The following is a 23428-nucleotide window of genomic DNA, read 5'->3' as shown; positions in this document are numbered from 1 at the left end:
GCCAAGTCACATGAGTACCTGCCAATCACACGGTGGGTGGTGTCCCTACATGTAATCTTAGTATCCGTCTCGACACTCTGACACGTCTTGCAGTGGTTGCCCTGACAACGTTGTGTGGTGTTGTGATCAATCTTATCCTGAAAGCTCTCCCAGACTGGGAATTTCCATCTAAACTTTTCTGACCACAACACTTCCAATACCTACTGCCGCCAAGATCTCTCTCTCTCTCTCCCAACACCCAGCCCCTCAGCAAGGATCTGGCAGAATTTGTGAAGCTTCTCAATCTCTGGACAATGGAATTAAGTTGCATGCCAGAGACGAGAAGTGACCAGTAACCATGCTGTTATTCATACAATGGCATGTAATTCTGAAAGACGTACAACAGCTCCATATCATAGTTTTACTTCTTTAGTGTTTCAACTCAAGACATCAGCAAGAATGAAATACCGAAGTCAGTGGGGCGACAGTCAGTGGGGGCTGTTAGAGCAGGATCATCTTCCTTCTGAAACTATAATATCCAAACTAATCAGCTCAGTTCCAGTAGCAGAATATATGACTCATTTCCATAGCAGAACCCAAGTTTAACAAGCAACATCCCATTTGCTTTCAAATCGAGCAATATATGAGCTGCTCAGAATCGCTACATAAGACAGCAGTGGCCAGCAATTAAACAAGAGAAACTTTATTAGCAAGGAGGCATCTTCCCTAGACAAATGCATGAACGAGAGTTTTAGCAACAGTGGAATTGGATGCAGACACAGACATTGAAACAGAAGTGAAGATAAGCAGTCGTAGTGAAGGATTTAGTTGGCATTTCAAAGTCTGCCTAAGATTGAATGAGAAATTGAAACTGAACCCCACTGGGTTTAGCTTAAGTGGGCATCAAGTTACAAGAGAAGAGACAAGGGGCTAAGGCAAGGACTGAGCTGAAGACTTCCCTGCCCTCATTGCTTAGCTGAAGGAAGGTCTCATTCACTGGTCACTTCAAACCAGAGAGGCAGTCAGACAGTTCGGCAATGGTTTTGGAATGATTGGTGACTGAGTAACACCAAACATATACTTAAAACCCGGTGCCATGCTTACAGGGGACAACAGGCATTTAGTCACTGACTATCTGGAGGGAGTATTAGTGCAGACAGGAAGTAGTGGTTCTAAAGGATTCCATTGGTGCTTACCCTGGCCAGGACAGAAATAAGAACCACCAGCAATGAAGGAGAAAGAGCCAAGGAAGAACACTGAAAGGCAAAGGAGCAATTGATCATCTGCAGGGAAGAAGGAACTGGAGCAGTTCCGGATTAAATAATCAATTGGATCAATTTATAATGTATTTTCATTGCAAACAGCTTAACTAACTGAGACTAATTTATTGTAGCCCCTGCCCAGGCAAACGCTTCATTTTCAATTAAAGTCACTGGGACCGACGTGACCATCTCATGCTTTGCTTGTAGTGGAGTGGGCAATGTTAATACCCCTGAGCCAGGCGCCCCGGGTTCAAATCCTACATATATCATACCAGCTCTGAACAGATTGAGATAGAAAGTGTGCACATTGCCCGCCAAGCTACAACCCAGTGACTTTATTCCGAACGCATTTGACAAAATATCTCTCCTCTGTCAAACCGTTACTTATCTCGCATCAAGACTCAACTTGAGAAACATTTAAAAAAAATACATTGTTGAAGCAGACAGCACGGTGCAAACGACAGGTCTTTTAAAGGAGCCTAGCCATCCGAATGCATTAGTAGGAGTTATTTGTAGTATCGATTTTGTGTTTAATGGACGTTCCTCCTCCCAGCAAACATAATTGTATGAATTATGCACAGACCAATAAAAGGGTTGAGTGTGTGTGAATGTGGGGGAGCCTGCAGTCGGAGAGATGCGTGTTGTAGATGCATGTATTCCCCAGAGAGGGTAAGCAAACTGCACTCGCTGTCTTGAGCTGCGTAAAAAGCTTTTATCTTTGGGACGGGCGGTGAGGGGGGCGGGGTGGGGGTGAGGCAATGGGCAGGTAGTAGGCAGGGCGACGGCCGCCTCAAGATCGTGATATCGCTTTTCATCCAAATCCTGATGCGAGAGTCGGCAGCCGGTGGGTGGGGGAAGAGTTCGGGAGTTCCAGTCTGCACCACTCGGTAGCTGAGGCTGGATGTTGTTCACGCTGATGGCTGCGAATGGACCAATCCACTGTAACATCTCCTTGGGTTGGTCTACTGTGAGAGACCCCAGTGTGTGTCTCCACACCGAGTGTGGTTCAGCATCACTCAGGAAATGAGAGATTTCTCCAGTAGCGAGAACCCCCAGACCCTCCTGACTGCTTTCTTTTGACTGCCTGCCTTCTCACTTTTCACGGAAGTTGTGTATTTTTTTAAGGGAGCAGTTGTTCCCACCCCCCACTCACCCCCAAACTCTCTCTACGCCCCGTCCGAAGATGAAATTGTAACATTTCTTGCCAGAAACTTGGCGCTTCTTGAGAGAGACAGAGACCAGAGAGTGGGAAATGGCGCTAAACGAGGATGCCGCCTTCGACAATTTGGGCGGATCAGGACACACGGCCTCGACCAAGGAGCACCAGGAGACCGAGAAACTCCTCAACATCTCCGCAACCAACCTGGGCAACGGCATCAAAGACTCCAAGGCGTTCCCCGCCAGCCCCCCGAGCGGCAAGAAGGCGGAGAGCGAGCCGAATGGCCACGGCGTGGCTAGCTTCTCCTCCGAGTCCATGTCCAAGATCGGAGTGCCCCCGGCCTCCCCATCCCGGGTCAGCCTGGGCAGAGCATCGTCCACCGTCACTACCAGCGGCCAGGACCAGTCGCCACCCAGAGACTACCTGCTGTTGGCTATCGTCTCCTGCTTCTGCCCCATCTGGCCCATCAACATCGTGGCGCTGGTCTACTCCATCATGGTGAGTGCAACTTTCTCTCACCCGCCACCTAGATTGGATTAGATTCCCTACAGGGTGGAAACAGGCCCTTCGGCCCGACCAGTCCACACTCACCCTCCCAAGAGTAACCCACACAGTCCCATTTCCCTCTGACTAATGCCACTAACACTACGGGTAGTTTAACACGGCCAATTCACCTGACCTGCACATCTTTGGGAGGAAACCGGATCTTCAGCCACGTTTTTTCAAGGGTCGAATGTACCTCACAGAGAGCTTCATAACTGCCCCTCCCCAAGCCCTGGCAGCTTGTGTAAGCCACTGATTGCCTTCAGCCCCGAGTAACTTGTTTTAACTCTCTCTCTCCGCCTCGCTGTAACTGTCCCTTGAGCAGCCCGCTCTTCAAATGAGCTTCGAAATCCCTGCTTTTCACCCAAACTGTTATAAATCTAACCCAGCATCCTTTTGAATGCTTCGAATGCCCTAGAATCTTTATCATTCAGGCTCAGAAAAACAAACCTCTCCAAAGTTGGCTGACACTTTCCCTAAATAATTATTAAAAAGCCTCTTCCGAAAATGTGAACCTCTGCTGGTTGTATACATTCGGAATGAACACAGGTCGCTGTGAGTAAAAAGTCCAAGCTTTTGTTTTGCTGTCGGATGCCCCCGGTGTGAGCTGGAGACCAAATGTAGGAACAAACGACTGCAGACGCTGGAATCTGTACTGAAAACAAAAACAAAATGCTGGAGATCACAGACAGCACCCTTGGAGAGAGCAAGCGATGACTCTTCGTCAGAGCTGGTGAAGTGTAGAGGGGGCAGCATTTCTATCCCAGTTCGGGGGGGTTGTGGTGGTGGTGGTGAGGGCAGTGGGTGCTGCAAGTGGAGTAAGGTACTTTCAGATTGGAATGTGAGACTGGCAGAACAGTGGAAAGTACAGCAAGTGGGATGGGGAGGGGAGGACAGGGTAACAAGCTGAAAGGGAAGGAACTGTTCACAATGTCCAACCCAGCCCAAACTGGAGGACCAACGTCTCATCTTCATACTTTACAGCTTTCCGGACTTAATATTGAGTTCAACACCTTCAAATTGGGAATCATTTCCTTCCTTTTTTTAGCTTGTTACCATGTCCTCCCCTCCCCTCCCCCATCTCAGTGGGACTGCCTTTTCTTTCTAGGAGACACGCCATTGTTCTGCCACTCTCACATTCCGATTACTTAATCTGAATTATCAAGATCTACTCCCCACTAAACCTACTGCCCTCCAACAGTACCCCTCCGAACTGTAGCATAGATGCTGTCCCTCCACACTTCACCAGCTGTGAGGAAGACTCATCTGGACTCGAAACTCTCTCTCTCTCTCTGTGTGGATGTTGTCTGACCCGCTGTGATCCCCAGCATTTGCTGTTTTCAGTGCTTTGGACAGACAGGCTATAAGGGTATTTTGTTAAAAGGCAGCGAGAGAAGGCTAATAAGATAAAAGCACGGTGGTTAGCGCTGCTGCTTAATAGCACCAGAGTCCCAGGTTCCAGAGTGCTCCGGTTTCCTCCCCCAGTCCAAAGATTTTGCAGGCCAAGTAGATTGTCCATGCTAAATTGCCCATAGTGTTGAGGGAAATAGAGTCTGGGTGGGTTACTCTTCGGAGGGTCGGTGTGGACTGGTTGGGCCGAAGGGCCTGTTTCCCACACTGTAGGGAATCTAAGCTGAACAAGTTGCCGGCTACTATCAGTGGAGGCTGCAGGGGTGTGGGATGCAGTGTGAAGGGCTGCTCCTGAACTCGGGTTAAGCCAGAGATTGGGTTCCTCTGCGAGAGGCAATGTCCATTCACTGAGCATTGCCGGCTGCTCCTGACAAATTCAGCCAGGCAGCGCTGAGCGCGTTGTTCCTATCTGGCTGGGGAGTTTGTGCAAACATAACTTGTACTCCAGGTTAACACGATCGTTTAAATACAGTATTGTCTCCCCCCCCCCCCCAATCTGAGTGCTTTGAGGGTGTGGCTGTTTGCTCGGCGTATCCAGTTACCCGCATCTCTGCCCAAATTGCTTCAGCCCAGAGTCCCTCACGCTAACTCCCTTTGTCGAAACTCGCTCACCGATTCTGCCACCCGAAGACCCTCTGTGTTGGACTCTTCAAGAGAATCCGAACTGACCGTGCTCGGTGTCTGATCATCCCTGAGCATCCTCAGCAAGTGCAGAAGTTGTCTTCAGGAACCCGGGGCTGGGAATGTTCAAAGACCGCAAAGATTCCCGCTCGGCATTCCAATCCATTGCCCCACTACTTCCCTTAAAAGTTTAACCTGATTGAAGATTGCATAAGGTTTTGGGGAGTGTGCTGAGTGGTATTGTCTATAGGAAGTCCAGGCTCACATATATTAAATGGGGAGTTAGATGCGGTGCAGGAAGGTGGGATCCCTGCTAACAAGTCTGAGTGTGTTAAGAAAACTCAGTGAAGGACATTTGAACCCTAAAGAAAATGCTGAAAAATCTCAGCAAGTCTGGCAGCATCTGTAAGGAGAGAAAAGAGCTGACGTTTCAAGTTTAACTGACCCTTTGCCAAAGGGAAGGACATTTCCTAGGTTCAGGTGTATTTTTAAAGATATACTTTGCCTGTATCCTCCCCCACTCCAAGCTTAATTATCCATTCAATAACTGAGACTAGCAAACAATAACAAAGTAGTCAGCTTCAAACAATTGGTCATTTTTTTGCAAAATGTTCACTTTTTTTTCCTCAAGTGTTACACCTCACTGACTTGTTTGTGTTGTAATTGGGTCTGTAGGGACTCATTGTTTAAGTTTCCACCAAATCCTGTCAAGATTCCTGTAATTCTGTGGATTATGTCGATTCTTCTATGCCCCAGAACTGTCAGTTATTTCAGAAGGAGTCAATGTTCAAGACAGATGCTGTTCAAAAGCTACCCAATCTCACACAATGCATGTATCAAATTCCTAGGATATTGTCAGAACAGGAACCATCCCACTTCACCCCACCCCCTTTGCAGACTTTGATTGGAGAATAAAAGTCTGATAAATGACCAATCTTTTACAAAGACTAGATATCAGATTAGAAATTGTTTATTTAATCTTCCTTCAATTAACATGGAAACATAAATTTGACACAAATATAAGTGGATATTTCAAATGCACAGCTGTTTAAACAGTTTCTTTGCTGAAGTGATTGTTAGGTTAATGGTTCAGTTTCGCAAGATTGAGTAAAGATCAATTCAAAAAATTTTACATCTGACTTGGAATAATTATTCATTGATATCCACTTGCTGATTGGCCCTTGATTTGATGATAGCTGAATGCAAAGACGGTATGTAATTTTCTGGTTCTAAAACAATGCAGGTCAGCATGGCAACTGACAGACAATAGGATATGAGATGGCACAGCAAAACCGGTTTGCAGTTACCAGTTACATGACAAGTGAAGTATGTTACAGCTTTTTTTTAATGTTGCCTACAGGCAGGTGCGCAACAAAGGGTGACAACTTCCCATTGAAGTAAAGATGTACCATTTGATGTGTAATATGATCTCATGTTTATACACTGATATCAGTTTGTACCATTTATGAACCTTTTTATGGATTGATCTATGGATGAAGCAATTGTTCAGATGTTTACATTTTTATTAGCTAACTGTGGATGATTAATTTGAACATACAAATTCAATTGAAAGTTAATTAAATATATGTCAGTCCAGTGAAAAGCACATAAGCTGAATATACCTTGGCAATTAGTAAAATTGCAAAGGTGCATTTTACAACATTTTGATTTGAACAAGTTTATAATCATGTTCGTGAGGCAGTAATTATTATTGGTTCATAAATGAAAGTGGAGGGAAGCTTACCATGTGGTAATGTTAGTGCAGTGCCAGTCTTTCAAAATTAATAATACAGAACAATTTCTAACAAATAGGATTGTCCAGTTTCAGACTTGGAAAATTAACAAGCACTAGTTATCCTGTGACCCTCACTTGGGAAGGGAAACTTGGCCAGGATTTCTACTCCTAATTGATGTTCCATAGCTGCTGCAGAAATGTGCAATTAAGCCTTCCTTGATGTCCTCATGGTTAAATGGCTGTCAAGACTCTTAGTAAAATGTAGCCTACTAGATGCTGGCCAATGTTATTGGTATCCTGCTTATGAAGAAGTTGTGTCTAAAGAAGTGGAGGAAAAGTTGGGTGGAAGAAGTTCCTTCAAGTTCTACAATATAAAACCTCTGTATAGAATGAAACATATTCCAATATATAATTAATAAGACAAACTTGCACTTCTGTTTAATTACTTCTTGATTAATATTCAAATTTATTCTGATCTGTGCAATATTAATAGGAAAGACGATATTCCTGGGTTCTTAAGGGATTTTAGCACACCAGGGATCCTGTTGTGAAGTTAAGAAGTGTAATTAGCTCCAATGTGCCAAATTGTAATAAACAACACAGCGGCAAGCCCAATGTTACCTTTATACTGTAATTCACCATTTGTATTAATTGTTTTCCTTTTTAAATCTGAGTGCCGTATACTGCAATATCCTGTACTGCAAATTCTTGCAAAGAACAAATTAGTTGGGCTTAGATTGGATGCAATTCTACTCACAGGAGTTTCTTTGGTATTTTTCATCCAACAGGATAATCTCATTTAAGACTAGCTGTAATTAAATACAGTGATAATTGTTCATGCTGTTACCACCCTGTTATCATATTCTTAGTGACAGAACTATCCATGCAGAGCTGCATCACTTGTCTGATCTATAACAACTTAAGAAAGTACAAAACTGTGAGTCCAGTCTACTTAGTTGAAGTGATGTTACAGTAATGAGCATATTGATTTACTGTAATGACCAGCTGCATCAAGCAGTCCTGACTTAAATCTCTAATGCAGTGTTTTGTGTCTTTGCCAAATCATACCACACCCTTTATCATCACCATCCTCAATCATACTTGGTATTAACAAATCAATATTTTACTTCATGTAATTCAGCCAAAATACATCGTAAAACTCTTATTCTCAGTTTTTCATATGGAAACACTCTCTTATAAGCACTGTCCTTTTTTGACTGGTACCTGATGATTGTGGTTTTATAATGTTACTGTTTGGCATCTACATTAAGGTGCCCATTATACTGCATTGGTAATAGCTTTGAATGAAACCATATGGTTTGGGCATTCTGCTTTCGAAGACAACACTAACCTGGGAGGTGATGAAACTTTGATCAATCAAAATTAATAATGTTAGTGTTGAGAATGAAAATTTATATTTCTAATTATTAGCATCATTACTAAGTTCAATTCATATATGTTAGAGCATTTATTAGCACTGAGCATATGTGATAAATTTGTAAGACATTAGGAATGATTTCAGAGTGGATAAACTCACTTTAATTAAGGCCTTATTGATATTCCAGACTTTTATCTAATTGATCTGAACTGGATTGAAAGTCAGGACACAGAGGTGAACAAACAATACATGTTACAACGCACTAAACTAAAGAACATTTACCTCAAGACAATATGGATGTTCTTTCAAAGAAATACTCTTAAGAAGACATTTTAATTGCTTTATCTGAGAGCTATATTAATAACACTCATATATGTTTATGTCTATATTCTGATCAATGAGTTTAAAGTGAATGTATGAAAATTTCCATAGTTGGTGACTGTCCTGATGGGTGGAGCCACCCTGTCTCTTTGTTTGCTGTGAGTTGTAGTATAACATCAGTATATGCCAGAATACATCCATGTTGCCCAGTCTGCATTGGCAATCTTTGTAGCATTTCTAAGCTCAAGAGGGAACTGGGAGACCCACCAGCTCAGGGACCACTTTAATGTATTAAAAATCTTGCTGATAGTAATTTCAAGATTTTGAGAATCTAATCTATCGAGGCAAAACACTGTGCAGATTAGAACATTTTCTGTAGCAATTTAGCAGTATTTAAAAACACTTCATATCCTTCTGTTATCATTTAACCCATCCAGCAAACTGATTAAAAATCTTCAAGTCTAAATAAATAATAGTGACTTGGATCTGAATGTATGTCTTGGTTCTATCTTTGAAATGCTGCATGAACAGTACAGATGGCAAGCTGAGCATCAGGCGTTAGGTTGTTACAGCTTGGTGCCTCTGCTATCCCTAGGAACAGTCAATCTCCAGGAGAATGACAGCTCATACCACACGGCCAAAGTTGTTGTAGGGGATTTTTTAAAATGCTTAAATTAGAATCTTTATAAATGAATGAATGACTATATCAACATAACTGCATGAAAAAGGCTTTTTGCATCACTAATAAGGCTCTGTAGATTCCAAGAGGCAATTCCATTCCTTATATGAAATTATAAAGGTTCTCAGAAATCAATTACTTTGCAATCTTGTAAAGTACTTGAATTTGTTTGGAAACTTGTCATGCAGTAGAAGTTGTAATATTTTATCCTGTTATTTCATTATCTGATCTGTACAGTAATGACATAGAGAGAAAATACAATATAAGAATGCCTGTTTGAGATTCTGTAATTGTATAATCCCAAATTGCTTTGAAGGTTTCTTTTTTTCAATTACATTACACTGGTCCATTTAATAAAATCAGGACCAGTACAGGGTGATCATTGGTTCATTTGAAATACTTTAAAATACATTTAAAAGCATATAAGCAGCCACTTATAGTATTAATGTTCACAGGCTCAAGTTTAAAATAAACAAATTATCCTTTTATAGAAAAGTGCATGCGGAAATAATTTGAGACCAAACAGACTTTAGACTTCCATCTCTTTCCTTGCTCATTTTGCTGTTTCCTTTATAGATAGTGGATTTGTGCTCTAATAATAACATATTTAAATGTTGAATTTGTCACATAGATCTGCATCTGAATTATATTACTTGCAAGTTTTCAGGAGTCTTGAGATAATAACTTTAATCCACAATTAGCTACCAAGTGAAAGAGTTGCTCACAATTTGGAATGTACTTTTGAAAAATCTAATATTTGTTTTTATTTTTTCATCCAATAGTCCAGAAACAGTTTACAACAAGGTGACGTGGATGGAGCCAGGCGATTGGGACGTCTTGCCAGATTACTGAGTATTGTAGCAATAGTCATGGGTGCCCTCATCATAATCACCTACTGTGTTGTCAACTTTGCAGGTAACAGTGAATAGGAAATAGGGCAAATCTAATGCACTGTTTATATGGACGGCTTATATTTAATAAAAGATCACAATAGCTGCCAGGCTAATCTTGAATAATTTTGATTAATCTATACGGATTGTTGTGAAGTATTGACCACCAGGGAATAAAAAGTTAAATCAGAGGTGGTGTTTGGTAAGTGCATAGCAATGTCAGTCATTTCACATCAAAAATTTCTTCACATTTCCAGAATGTTTAGAATTGTACAATATTTAATCAAGTCATTGTTTGGCATTTGCAACTCTACATGTATATGGAGGACATTTAGCATGAATAGAATAGAATTTGATTTATTTGTAAGGTTGACTTGAAAATGCAATGGAAATGTGCTTCACAAGGAGCCTTGAGGTATTTTGTTGTCCCCTATTGCTGTACTTTGCTTGCATTAAAACATTATTTTCGTATTTCGTGCATATCAGAGAAGTAGAAAAGTGATATTGAAAACCATTTGACCATATCAGAGAAGCAGGAAAGCAACATTGAAAACCATTAAACCATAGAAAGATCATATGTTTTGGAAATCAGTCCCAGAGTTGTCAGTCACCATGTGGTAGAATGCCATGTCTAGCTAAAACTCAGTGTCAAAGGATAAAATTATACAAACTAAGAAAAAATATTAGATTTTGAATTAAGTGAGATATAGCAGTCTAAGATTCAACTCCATTCATAGTGTCTATGATAATGGAACCCTTGGGTGGACATGGACAAATCTAGACTTGGGGTGACAATTACCGTATGTGGCAAATAATGCTCTGAGATTCAATTAAAACTGCATAGGGTTGTGATAATTGACTAGACTAACACCCCATCAAGCCATGTGTGGCTAGAAAAGATGGGGCAAGGACTGGATATTCCAAGATAATTAACTCACTTTCTGGATCTGCTGTTGCTACTTTACCCAGCTACAAGGCTGAAATCATGGATGCGATGGAATACTCATTGGATGGGTTTAATTGCAATAGCTCTCAAAAAACTCTGCTACCATCTAGAAAGAAGACATCTGTTTGATCACCATGCTGATACTGAACTTAACGTACAGCCTTATCACCACTGCTGTGGGGTTATAATATGTATAGTCTGCAAGATGTCTTGGAGCACTTTGAGCTCGACTATCAGACTGGATGAACGCAACATCACCATCATCTGCAAGAGTCTCTGTTTGGTACACACTACTGGTCTAAGTGCTGCAATATCCTATCTATCAGAAACCTGGAAGCACCATCTACCCAAGTATTCAGAGGTTCTAAGAGAGAGCCTGTTGGGCATCAAGGAAACAGTGAAAATAATAAACATTGCTGTACTGGTGTTACTTACAATGTGAGAATATGTTCATGAAGGGAAATGGAAGTGTTAGTATAGTGATTAAGTTACTAGACTAATGATCCCGAGAAGTGAGTTCAAACCCCACCACAGAAGTTGGGACATTTACAAAATTAATTCTGGAATAAGAAATTAGTTTCAGTAATCAGTATCCAGGGATGTGCAGGCTGGGTGGAATAGTCATGGAAATACAGGGCTACAAGGATAGGGCGAAGGGGGTGGGTCTGAGTGGAATGCTCTTCAGAGGGTCAGTGCAGCCTCGATGGGCTAAATGGCCTCTTTCTGCACTATAGGGATTCCATGTTAATGATGACCATACAATTATCAGATTGCTGCAAAAGCTAATTTGATTCACTCATGCCTTTCAGGGAAGGAAATTTGCTGTCCTTGTCTGGTCTGTGGCTCCAGACTCACAGCATTGTGGCTGACACTTAACTTTGTAATAAAATAGTACACAGTAAAGGGCAATTAGGAACAGACAATAAATATCGGCCTTGGCAATTCCATCCACATCCTGTAAATAAATTAACAGATTTAAATTGACCTTATAATTGAACCAACCAAGTTGTGAATAGAATGTTATTTAAATAGAATTATATTCAACAATAAACAGGTCCAGGCTTTTATCTATGTAGATTAAATAGGCGTATGACAGACTCTCAGAGGTAACAGAATTAACACTTCTGCTAATTTTCATTATGTCTTAAATAGATGGTATTGGCAGAACCTGGTACTCTGTTTAAGCATGACTTATCATTGCCAGGCCTCCTGCCTGACATAATTCAAGCCAGTGAAAGGAGAAACTGTGTGTAATAGGAGTGAGTGCTTGCGCTCTGGGAACAACCTCCCCTGTGGTTGCCTGCGTTTTAATGCCAGACACTGAGCTATCCCAACTCATACAAATGTTTTCCATAGCTTTGATGCTGTTAGGGAGTTAAATAGTTGTTATTTACATCACCTTGCTGTATGGAACTGCTGATCTTCTCCCTGACTGATTTTAATCAATGTGCTGTATCGAACATCCCCGGATTTAATGTCATTGTTGTTCTGGTCTGATCTAAGTCAGGAAAATGCTGCCCTGTGAGTGCTTTTTCTTCTGATAACATATAAGGGGAAGCTTTTCATACAATTTGCCTGCTTAAAGTATGTAATACTGTTAGAATTGATCTAAGACAATAGATTTCTCTTCTTGTAACTTTTACAATAATATGGGAATTCAATAGAAAGTATTTGATATTTGAACGCGAATCAATAAAAAAAGGTATGTTTTCCTTACATCATTACCAGTAATGTATTAAAATTCTAGTAACTGCTAGACATATTATCGCACTTTCTCACAGTACTGGAATTCCAACAATAGAATTTTACAGCACACAAGGAGACCTTTCGGCCCATCAGGTCTGCACCAGCCAACAAGGAGCCATCTGGCCAAATCCCATTTTCCAACTCTTGATTTGTAGCCTTGTAGATCATGGCTCTTCACATGTATATCCCAGTAATTTGTGAATGTCCTGAGAATTACTATTGTACCATCCATCCAGGCAGTGAGTCTCAGATTTCCGTCACCCTATGGGTTAAAACGTTTCCCCTTGAATCCCCTCGACACCTACCGCTTATCTGAAATCTACACTTCCTGGTGATGGACTTTTGCATCCTAGATCCTTTATTAATTGTATACACAACGAAGTGATCGGAACTCCAGCTGTGGCCCAATTGGTGTTTTATCAATTCCAGGTGGCTCCCGAGACCTGGATTCGATTCCAGGCTCAGACGACTGTCTGTGTGGAATTCGCACATTCTCCCTGTGTCTGCGTGGGTTTCCTCCGGGCGCTCCAGTTTCCTCCCACAGTCCGAAGATGTGCAGGTTGTGTAGATTGGCCATGCTAAATTGCTCGTAGTGTCCAGGGATGTGCAGGCTAGGTGGATTAGTCAAGGGTAAAAACAAGGACTGCAGATGCTGGAAACCAGATTCTAGATTAGAGTAGTGCTGGAAAAGCACAGCAGTTCAGGCAGCATCTGAGAAGCAGGAAAATCAACATTTTGGGCAAAAGCCCTTCATCAGAAATAGAGGCAGAGTGCCTCTATTAGCAATGGGGAATGTAGGGTTATGGTGTTTGGGTGGGCCTGAGTCGAATGCTGTTCAGAAGATTGGTGTGGACTCAATGGGCTAAATGACCTGTTTCCACACTGTATGGATTCTATAATTCTTACTTTCTGAAGTAGTAGTGATCTGCCTAATGATACATCATCCGCTTATTCCTTCATGCCTTGTACTTTCCTCTTCAACTGCAAGTGGGAGTTCCCCATTTTCAATTTCAAGTCTTCTAACATCTTGATTCTCTTTCTGCCCCTTGATTTACATACCTCTAATATCTTTTTATTCATCTCTTTCAGTAAACCCTCAAGCCTCAGAATTTAACCAACCATGTTTCATTTCTTGATGATATTCCATTGGATAGTAATAATCTTGTCTTCTCCACCTCTCTATGAAACTCTTAATTGTTCTCCTGCTGTCTCTAATTCACCTGATTCATCCTTGTTCCAGAACTGCATTCCACTATCTAGTTTTTGGGTGTCTACTTTTCTAAAGGCCCATATTTCACACCCATATGAATTGTAAAGTCACACAGTCCCAGAGGATTGTTGGGCTGCTCTCGTTAGAGACAGAGATGGTTTAACCTGAGGGTCACTGCATCTCAGGCGAAGAGAGAGGTTGAGAAGAAGGCTCATTCATGGTAACCTCAGCTGGTGCAAGAGCCCCAGAGAATAAGACACTCCAAATCCCACTTTGGGTTGGGACTTTTCACACCAAATCCAACTCTGAAGTAAGACAAAACACATTTTTATTACTGAATTTTCATTTGTAAGTAAATACAGTAGGCCCACTACCCCCGCCCCCCTCCCCCACCCCTCCATACCCACGGGTGATACGTTCCAAGACCTACTGTGGATGCCCGAAACCGTGGATAGTGGTGAACCCTTTCATTTAAGTGGGAAATATAACTCTCCAGCAGCCCTTTGGTTCCTGGTTCTGGAATTTTCCATGTAATATGTTCGGACCGCGGGTAACTGAAACTGCAGAAACCATTCCCCGGATACAGCAGTTGCTCTGTAATCGCTTCTGTGGAGACAAATATTATATTTGTGTACACTAAAGTGATCAAGTCTATCAAATTCATTGAAAACAAAAGGCACATATGCAAATGTGTACGATTTCATTCAGCTTCTCCACAGGGCAGGAAAGAATGACCACTTAGCAACAGAGTATGGACTAAATATGTTAAAATCCATTTTAAAAATCACCCTCCTTACCATCTTTGGAGTCAAGTACCTCTGCAGTCTGCTTCATGAATAGCATCATCATGTGGACCACCTTCAGCAGCAAACACAATGGCTCTGACCATGTTACTTCCCCAAAATAATCATCTTCTGTGTCATCAAGCGCATTGGGTTTCCCACATTTCGAAATGATTTGACCGGTGTCCTTTCTGAATTTGGCCGAGACCTTCACCATTCACACACACAGGGTTGCTAATGTTTGAGCACGAGTGCAGTTTCCCTTGGGAAATGTCACCCCTCCTCTGATCATCCAGTCATTCCACATTACTTCTCATGCTGACCTTGAGGGACCTATTTAAAGAAACCTCCAATGGTTGAACTGGGCAGTTGAGATCTCCAGGATTCACAAGACTATTCACAAGGTGTGATCTGAATTTATCCCGGATGAGAAGTTTCTTTTATATAATCATCCCGCTCAGAAAATCTAAACTTTCCTCAGCCCTATTTTCAAGCTCCTTTTATCCATTCATCCTTTAGCATGAACATGGATAACTGCTCCTTATGGGAAATGCTGTTTTTGTGATGGTTTTTCTCTCGAAAATGAAGCATTTGTTGACTTGACACTGTTTCACTCTAACTTTGACTGACTGGTATGTCAAAATTCTTGGGAGTCTCATGTTTCCAATTCAGGCCAATGCATTCTCTGGTTGATGTTCAATCATAGACCCCTGAAAGGCAATAAGCTGGAAGATGCTGTAAATGCTTGGCTTTTGGTCACTGTACAAAATAGCTTCGCTTTCTGAACCCAGTGCACCATCCACAGCTCAGTCAGAGTGAGTCCAACAGTTTGGATTAATTCCCATTGAGGTCCTGCTTACTCAACCTTACCACTTGCCTCAGATGTGGTGACTCTCAGGTTAAACCACCATCTGTTTTCTCTCTCTCTTTCACTCTAAGAGAGAGTACTCCAATAGTGACTTTACCCCCTTTATATCATGCAGGACTGGCTTTGAAATCTGAAATGCCTAATTTCTTGCTCGTTTTAGGGAAAAGGTTTGGACTAGGTCCTTGAGAAACCAAAGTCCTTTGTGATGATTTCCACTGACATAATTTTGCACCTTCAGTTTTCACAAACTCGTTTTTCTGTTTGCTCATTTATTTTTGGGCACCTTCCCAGGCTGTGCAGAGAGTCTCCCCTCTCTCTAAAGTTCTCCTCTGATGCCTTGAATTCTGTGGCTGCTGCAGAATTATTTGTCTGCCCTCCAATCTCAGGAATGTTATGTATGAATTTGCCGAATTAACTGCTCATTGACATCCTTGACCCCAGATAGGGCAACAAATTAACATGTTATCTTTGAGTAATATCTCCAGCTGCAGAAACACCTGATTGTCCCCTTCACTATCAAATCCCCAATCACTATTGGAGTTCAACTGTTCCTCCTCTCCGGTGCGACTCCCAGTATCAAGGCTTTGCTCCTTAGTTAATATTAGTTAACGTCTAAGTCAATGACTCTTCGCTGCCTTCTGAAATAGCCTGGCATGCCAATTATTTCAAGAGCACTTGGAAATGGACAACAAATACTGACCTCACCAATAACAACCACAGCACATCAAAGAATAAAGAAAAAACTACTCTTATATTTGTCTCATTAATTTTTAGTTCCTCCCCACCACCAGTGATGGTGCCATAGCATGAATCAGTTTGCTGACTCACTTTCTGTTGACCTCCCACTTGTCTTCAACACATATCTCTTGACAATCCTCATCTCTGCCTTTCTCTTCCTCTGCAAGAGCAATGGTTTTCTCAACTCTCTCTCTCTGTTCATCCTCCTTTTTGCTGCTCACAATCTACATCTGTTTGCTACCTCCTGTAGCTTCTGGATAATTCCTTGATATCTTTGATGCTCACTGCAAGGAAAAGAGATTTACAGGGTTATTGTAATGCAGTTCACCCACAGAATATTTAAAATAAATAGAAGATTCACCACCAGTATTTCAAGCAGGATAGTTATATCAGAAAGAACCAGAATAGAGGGGAGTCCCTTTTTCCCAGTGCAGATATATTGAAGACTATAAATAACAAAGTGACTTTGGGTGGCACGGTGGTTCAATGGTCAACATTGCTGCCTCACAGCGCCAGGGACCCGGGTTGGATTCCAGCCTCAGGTGATTGTCTGTGTGGAGTTTGCACATTCATCCATGTCTGTATGGGTTTGCTCTGGTATCCTCCCACAATCCAAAGATATGCAGGTTAAGTGAATTGGCCATGCTAAATTGCTCATAGTGTTAGGTGCATTAGTCAGGGGTAAATACAGGGCAGGGGAATGGGTCTGGGTGGGTTACTCTTCAGAGTTGGACCTGTTGGGCCGAAGGGCCTGTTTCCGTACTGCAGGGAATCTAATCTAAGGATTTCATGGATACTGGCTGGTAATTTTTCCAAATAGCATAGTAACCAGGTAACTGGAAGTAGTTTACCACATTATTGATGCCAGTATGTGGGACGTGACAGCACAAATTATTTTTTAAACAATTATTTATTGATTATTAAGAAGAAAAAGAAGCAACACTATGAGCATCTATATTCTCATAATAATGAGAAAGAAACATTTCACTGACATCTTAGCTGAATAATGCCATAGTCTTTAAAATCTACCTCTTGGCCTTTGAAACGGCACTTTTCCTGATTTTCTGCAGCCCACAATTTTATTTAATGAAAACAGGTCTGAGGGGCCGAATGGCCTAATTCTGCTCCAAATTCATGCATTCGTATGTAATAGGCTGGTTACTGGTTTCTGGAAATTGGTGCTCACTAGTTTGGATATTGTGATAAAAAGGCTTTTTATGAGCACTGTTTGATCTGTGGTGATAATGTAGTGAGAATTAAACATGCATTGTCATGTGTATCATCGCAAAACCGATTTAACATGATTATGATTTTCAGTTGTCAGTTTCCCCCAAAGATAACAGTAGATCAAAACACACTAGACTAGATTCTATTGTCAAAATAATAGTGCTCACCATTATTGCACACAAATCACACAGTACCCTTGAGTGACAGGAGATGTGAGGTTTAATACAAAGATTTAGAAGTTGCTGACAGGAATGCATTGCTGCCCTGTGAGATTTTATAAGACTCCAACTTGCTGTTTGGCTCCCTACTCACGTGTATTCAGCACTGTGGAGTTACTGCGTTTACAGTATAAATACAGTGAAATTCACCACAGAAAGATGGATCGTGTCCATTTTAGGAGCCCCTTCCTGATGGTGTGATAAGTCTTCCTCACTGCCAAGCAATATCTCTGGCACGGAACATCAATCTTTATGCATTATTTTAGTTTACTTCCACTGTAATCGGTGTTGGAGTTTTTTTTAAGTGTACAGAATATAATGTGTCTTTTGTCTCTTGGAATGCTCAGTACAGTATTACTGTAGAGAAGGAGGCCATTCAGTCCATCAGTGCTAGTTCTGTTAATTAGTGATCTTCAGATCAGTCCCTTGATCCTTTGCTGTATACCTGAAATGTATTTTTCTTCTTTAAGTGTTTATCCAGTTTCCCTTTGAAGTCTAATATTGCATTAGTATACCCTTCTCATGGGCAATACATTCCAAAGCCTCATTTCCTGCTATATAACAAAGCTTTGCCTCTGGATGATTTTTTTTAATTTCATTCATGGGATGTGGACATTACTGGCTGCGTTATCACCTGTCCCTAGTTGCCCTTGAGGAGGTGGGGGTGAGCTGCTTTATTCACCTATTGCCCTCATTTGCTGTAGGTTGACCCACATTTCCATTAATCAGTGAGTTCCAGACTTTTGACCCAGCCACACTGAAGGCACAGTGACATACTTCCAAGCCCGGATAGTGGGTGGCCTGAAGAGAAATTTCCAGGCTGTCATGCTTCCAAGTATCTGCTGCCCGTGTCCTTCTGAATGGTAGTAGTCATTGGTTTGGCAGGTGCTGTTTAAGGAACTTTGAATTTCTGCAGCATACCTTCTAGATGTTAATGGTGCAGGGAAGGAATGTTTGTGGATGTGGTGCCAATCAAGCAGCTAAGTGAAAATGAGTACTGCAGATGCTGGAGATTAGAACCAAGAATGTGGTGCTGGAAAAGCACAGCCAGTCAGGCAGCATCTGAGGAGCATGAAAGAAGAGCTTCTGCCCGAAATGTTTACTTTCCTGCTCCTCGGATGCTGCCCGACCAGCTGTGCTTTTCCAATCAAGCAGTTGCTTTGTCCTAGATGGTGTCAAGCTTCTTGAGTGTTGTTGGAGTTTCCCACATCCAGGCAAGTGGGGAGTATTCCATCACACTCCTGAGTTGTGCCATTTAGATGGTGGATGGGCTTTGGGAGTCAGAAGGTGAGTTACTTGCTGCAATGTTCCCAACCTCTGACCTGCTGTTCTGGCTACATTTCTATAGCTGATCTATTTCTAGTCAATGGTAAAGCCCAGGATGTTAACTGTGGAGGATTTGGTGATAATAATATTATTTAATAGCAAGGGCAGTGGTTAGATTCTCTCATGTTGGAGGTAGTTATTGCTTGGTATTTATACTGGGCAAATATTATTTGCCACTTGTCAGGCCAAACCTGGATATTGTCCAGGTTTTGTTATATTTGAACATGGACTGCTTCAGTAACTGAGGAGTTGCAAATGGGACTGAACATCACCATTTTAGACCTTATGATGGAGGGATGGTCATTGATGAAGCAGCTAAAGATGGTTGGGCCCAGAACACTACCCTGAGGAATTCCTGCAGAGATGTCCTGGAGCTGAGATGACTGCCCTCAAACAACCACAAGCCATCTCCCTATGTGCCAGGTATGGCTCCAACCAGCTGAGAGTTTTCCCCGATTCCATTGATTCCAATTGTGCTCAGGCTCCTTGGTACCACACTCAGTAAAATGATGTTCAGGGTATCACTCTCGCCTTACTCTGGAATTCAGCTCTTTTGTTCATGTCTGAACCAAGGCGGTAATGAGTTCAGGAGTCGAGTGGCCCAGGCGGAACCCAGACTGAGCAGGTTATTACTGAGAAGGTGCTGCTTGATAGCACTGTCAATGACACTTTCCATCACCTTAACGATGATTGAGAGTAGACTGATAGGTGTGTAATTGGCTGGGTTGGATTTGTCCTGGTTTTTTTGTACAGGGCGTATTGGGCAATTTTCCACAATATTGGAACTGTTTGGTTAAAAGGGAAAAGTTTAGAGCACAAGTGTTTAGAATTGTTGCTGAAATCTAGGGGAGGCAATGGCCTAATGGTATTATCGCAAGGCTGCTAATCCAGAGACCCAGATAACGTTCTGGGGACCTGGGATCAAATCCCCCTATGGTAGATGGTAGATGGTAGATGGTGGAATTAGAATTCAATTTTTTAAATATCTGGAATTAAGAGTTTAATGATGACCATGAACCCATTGTTGAATGTCAGAAAAGCCCATCTGGTTCATTCATGTCCTTACCTGGTGTGGCCTACATTTGAGTCCAAACCCTCTGACCAATTAGGGATGGGCAAGAAATGGTGACCTAGCCAGTGATGCCCTCATTCCATTAAAGAATAAAGAATGTTGTCACAGCCCATAACCTCTGCAGCCTCCAGCACCTTTAGCTGTTTCTTGGTATTACATGGAATGAATCGAACTAACTGAAGGCTGGGGACTTCTGGAGGAGGCAAGGGTGGATCATCCACTAGGCTTTTCTGGTGGAAGCTTCTTGCACATCCTTCAGCTTTAGTGTTTGCACTGACGTGCTGGGCTCTCATTACTGAGGATGGGGTTATTTGTGGAGCCTCCTCCTCCTCCAGTGAGTCATTTAATTGCCCACCACCATTCATGACACGATGTGGAAGGACTGTAGACCTTAGATCTGATCTGTTGGTTGAGAAGGGTCGCTTCGCTCTGTATACCACCTGCTGATTATGCTGTTTTGGCACACAAGTAGCCCTACTTTGCAATGTTGGAGAAAGTGAGCTCTGCAGATGCTGGAGTACCAGAGTTGAAAAATGTGGTGCTGGAAAAACACAGCAGGCCAGGCAGCATCCAAGGAGCAGGAGAATCGACGTTTTGGGCACAAGCCCTTCTTCAGGCCTTCCTGAAGAAGGGCTTATGCCCGAAACGTCTACTTTGCAATGTTACCAGGTTCCTGCCTAATGTTAGGTATGTGGTGCTGCTCCATGCAAGTTCTTCTGCACCCTTCATCCAAATGTTTGCCAGTTACTTTAACTGAATGCCCATTGTTTACCATCCCTGATACCACCTGGATTAGTATCTCTTCATTTAGTCTGTAGTCATCTATTCAGTCCTGCTCTTAGTTTTCTCCACTCTGCAGACAACGATCCACAAATGCTTGTCCTTGAAATTATTGTAATAAACACCTTTTCTACCCTCATCAACCCCTTTAAGCCATCTCTCAGGTGTAATGTCTAGATTTGGACAGAATGCTGCAGAACTAGTGTCTTAGATAGGCTTAAGATAACTTCTGGCTAGTACATGCTGCCCTCTATGAAGCATTTGACCTCACACAGTTTATTATCTCTTAATACAAACGTTCCCTCATTTTGATTTGCTTTCTGTTTCCAATTTGATATTTGAATCTATTTGAATTTAGACTCTGGTTCAGACTCTGCATTGGTTATTCTTCAATTTGAACTGATTGGTTCAGAGATGTAGCGATTTGCTCTTTTAGTATAGCTGTCGATGCCCTGTTGAAAGCTCCAATCCTTTTCCATCTCAGACATACTCCAGCAAGTAGCCCAAGACCCTTCAAAGTAAAGGGGGCAAGGGTAAGTCTAATGACTGGCAGGCAATGTTGGCTCACCAGTTATAGTTAATTCTGGTTCATCATCAGATTGGCAATCATCCTCGACACTTGAAATATTTCCACCTCCAGCAACAGAGAAAGAAATAGAGCTACATGCCACTGCATTAGAATGCCTTTCCAAAGATTCCCTTCCCATCTGCTTATCACAGTAGTGTAGGAGGGATTTGTTTTATTTATGTGTTGCTGCCATTACCATGGGGTTGCAAGATTCTTTGTGCACCAAGATGACTTTGCCTTTGAACTATGAACAGCTCTGGGGTCAAAGTCGTGTAACAAGAAATATGTTGGATGTGCACAGGTCAGGAAAGTTTCAGGAAGGTATTACATGGGGTTACCTTTGGGCAGTTTCATTCATCAAAGAGTTGTGGGAGTAAGCTGGAAACTAAGAAGAGCTCATGCTATTCCCAATAGTTGAACAAGGTTGTCTGAAAAAGAATTACTCAAAAGTTGGCATCTATTGTCAGAGAAAGTTGAAACTGCATTACTGGCACATCAAATTGATGCTAAATATTACATTGACATTTGAACACGAAGATCAGTAGGCAGAAGTGGGATGGATGCTGACGTTTGGCACTGGTCCGTGAGATCCAGCCAGAAACACACTCGTGAAAAAATATTCTGAGCTTGTCTTATCTTGGAAAGGCAACTTAGCCTTCATGAGATTCCTGAGTACACCAGATGGAAGACGCTGGAAGAGCCATTGTGATTTTTATCACAGCATATGAGAGGGAACAACAGTGCATTTTAAAATATTTTCTTCCATTAACTCTAATATGACAGTACATTTTGCACTTATGAAAATTTCTTAATTAATTTTGAAGTAATGGTATCTCAGTAGCTCCTGCCACAGTGTGTACATCAGAATCATGAAGCTGATACTGGCATAAGAATAGACCCAAAACTGAATAACACCTCCTACCTAATTTAACGGTTTATGTAATGGATTCTCACCGTTCACTATTTGCCAGAAACATATTTTTAATATTCTTGTTGGTGATTTAATTGCAAGTAGCAAAACAAAGATAACGGCTTTTCGTGCTTTTATATTGTATAACAGATTTTCCAAAATCAAGTTAAGCAGCATGCCATTACAAGGATCCATTAATTCACTGGGTTTCGGTGGCTACAAGAAATATCTGTTTTCATGATAGCTTTATGAACTAGAGGACATGCAAATGAAATTGGGTTTTCTTTGGACCCAGTGGGCCAGAGGACCATTTTCTAAGTGGCTCTCACTAAAACCTTGAAAGCACCTCCCTGGTATTGAGAGTTGTGCACACAGCTCTCAGCAATCTGAATTAAAGCCTGCCAGGGCATATCAAAACTAATGTTTGAACACTCATTGAAAAAAAACCAAACTGCTACCAATAGTTGCACATTCTGGCTGCCTACCACTGGATCTATGTCTGAGGAGCCAAGTGGTACCAGTGAGGGTCTTACACATGATTTTAACGACGTGAGTAAGACTTAATCACTCTATTCCCCCACTTCCACACAAGAAGACACACATTTTAAGAACTTTTGTTATTTAATCTCATTCGATTCTCAAAGCTCATCTTATCAAGAGTCCATCCGTCACAAAGACACTGACAGAATGTTCTTAGAAACAATCATGAATCAATAAATTAGAACAAGCTTAATTGATTAAATTCTAATATCTTCTTTATATTTCAGTTACTGCATAGAAAACCTGCCACACCTCAAGAAGGTTTTGGATTAGTTCCTTTTGGGACACACCTAGAAGAAGTCTGGCTCTTTATGGAAAATGCAATATATGAAATCCAGAACAAGAGGTTCATCATCAAAGGCTATCCAGTCATTCCAACTTCACTTAATGTGCATCACTTACAACTCAGCATAATGAATGCTGGAAACAACATTCCTTTCAATTGACATCTGGCAACAGATCTGAAAGCTATTCAAAGCCAACTCCAGTGAGATACCTGAAAACAGGACAGCTCTGCAGA

The 23428-nt window shown here is 41.7% G+C and overlaps 1 protein-coding gene across 1 annotated transcript; it reads left to right on the top strand.

Moving 5' to 3' along the window:
• Positions 1 to 2477: 2477 nt before the first annotated feature.
• trarg1a (trafficking regulator of GLUT4 (SLC2A4) 1a) lies at positions 2478 to 23214 on the top strand. Its single transcript, XM_060848250.1, has 3 exons — positions 2478 to 2898; positions 9870 to 10002; positions 23136 to 23214. The coding sequence occupies exons 1-3, from the start codon at positions 2494 to 2496 to the stop codon at positions 23144 to 23146; spliced, it is 549 nt and encodes a 182-aa protein (XP_060704233.1). The 5' UTR covers positions 2478 to 2493; the 3' UTR covers positions 23147 to 23214.
• Positions 23215 to 23428: the final 214 nt, after the last annotated feature.

The sequence above is a fragment of the Hemiscyllium ocellatum genome, chromosome 31 (genome assembly GCF_020745735.1).
Source record: "Hemiscyllium ocellatum isolate sHemOce1 chromosome 31, sHemOce1.pat.X.cur, whole genome shotgun sequence".
Classification (NCBI taxonomy): domain Eukaryota; kingdom Metazoa; phylum Chordata; class Chondrichthyes; order Orectolobiformes; family Hemiscylliidae; genus Hemiscyllium; species Hemiscyllium ocellatum.
The sequence above is the reverse complement of the archived record's forward strand: the minus strand, read 5'-3'. Positions and strand labels throughout refer to the sequence as shown.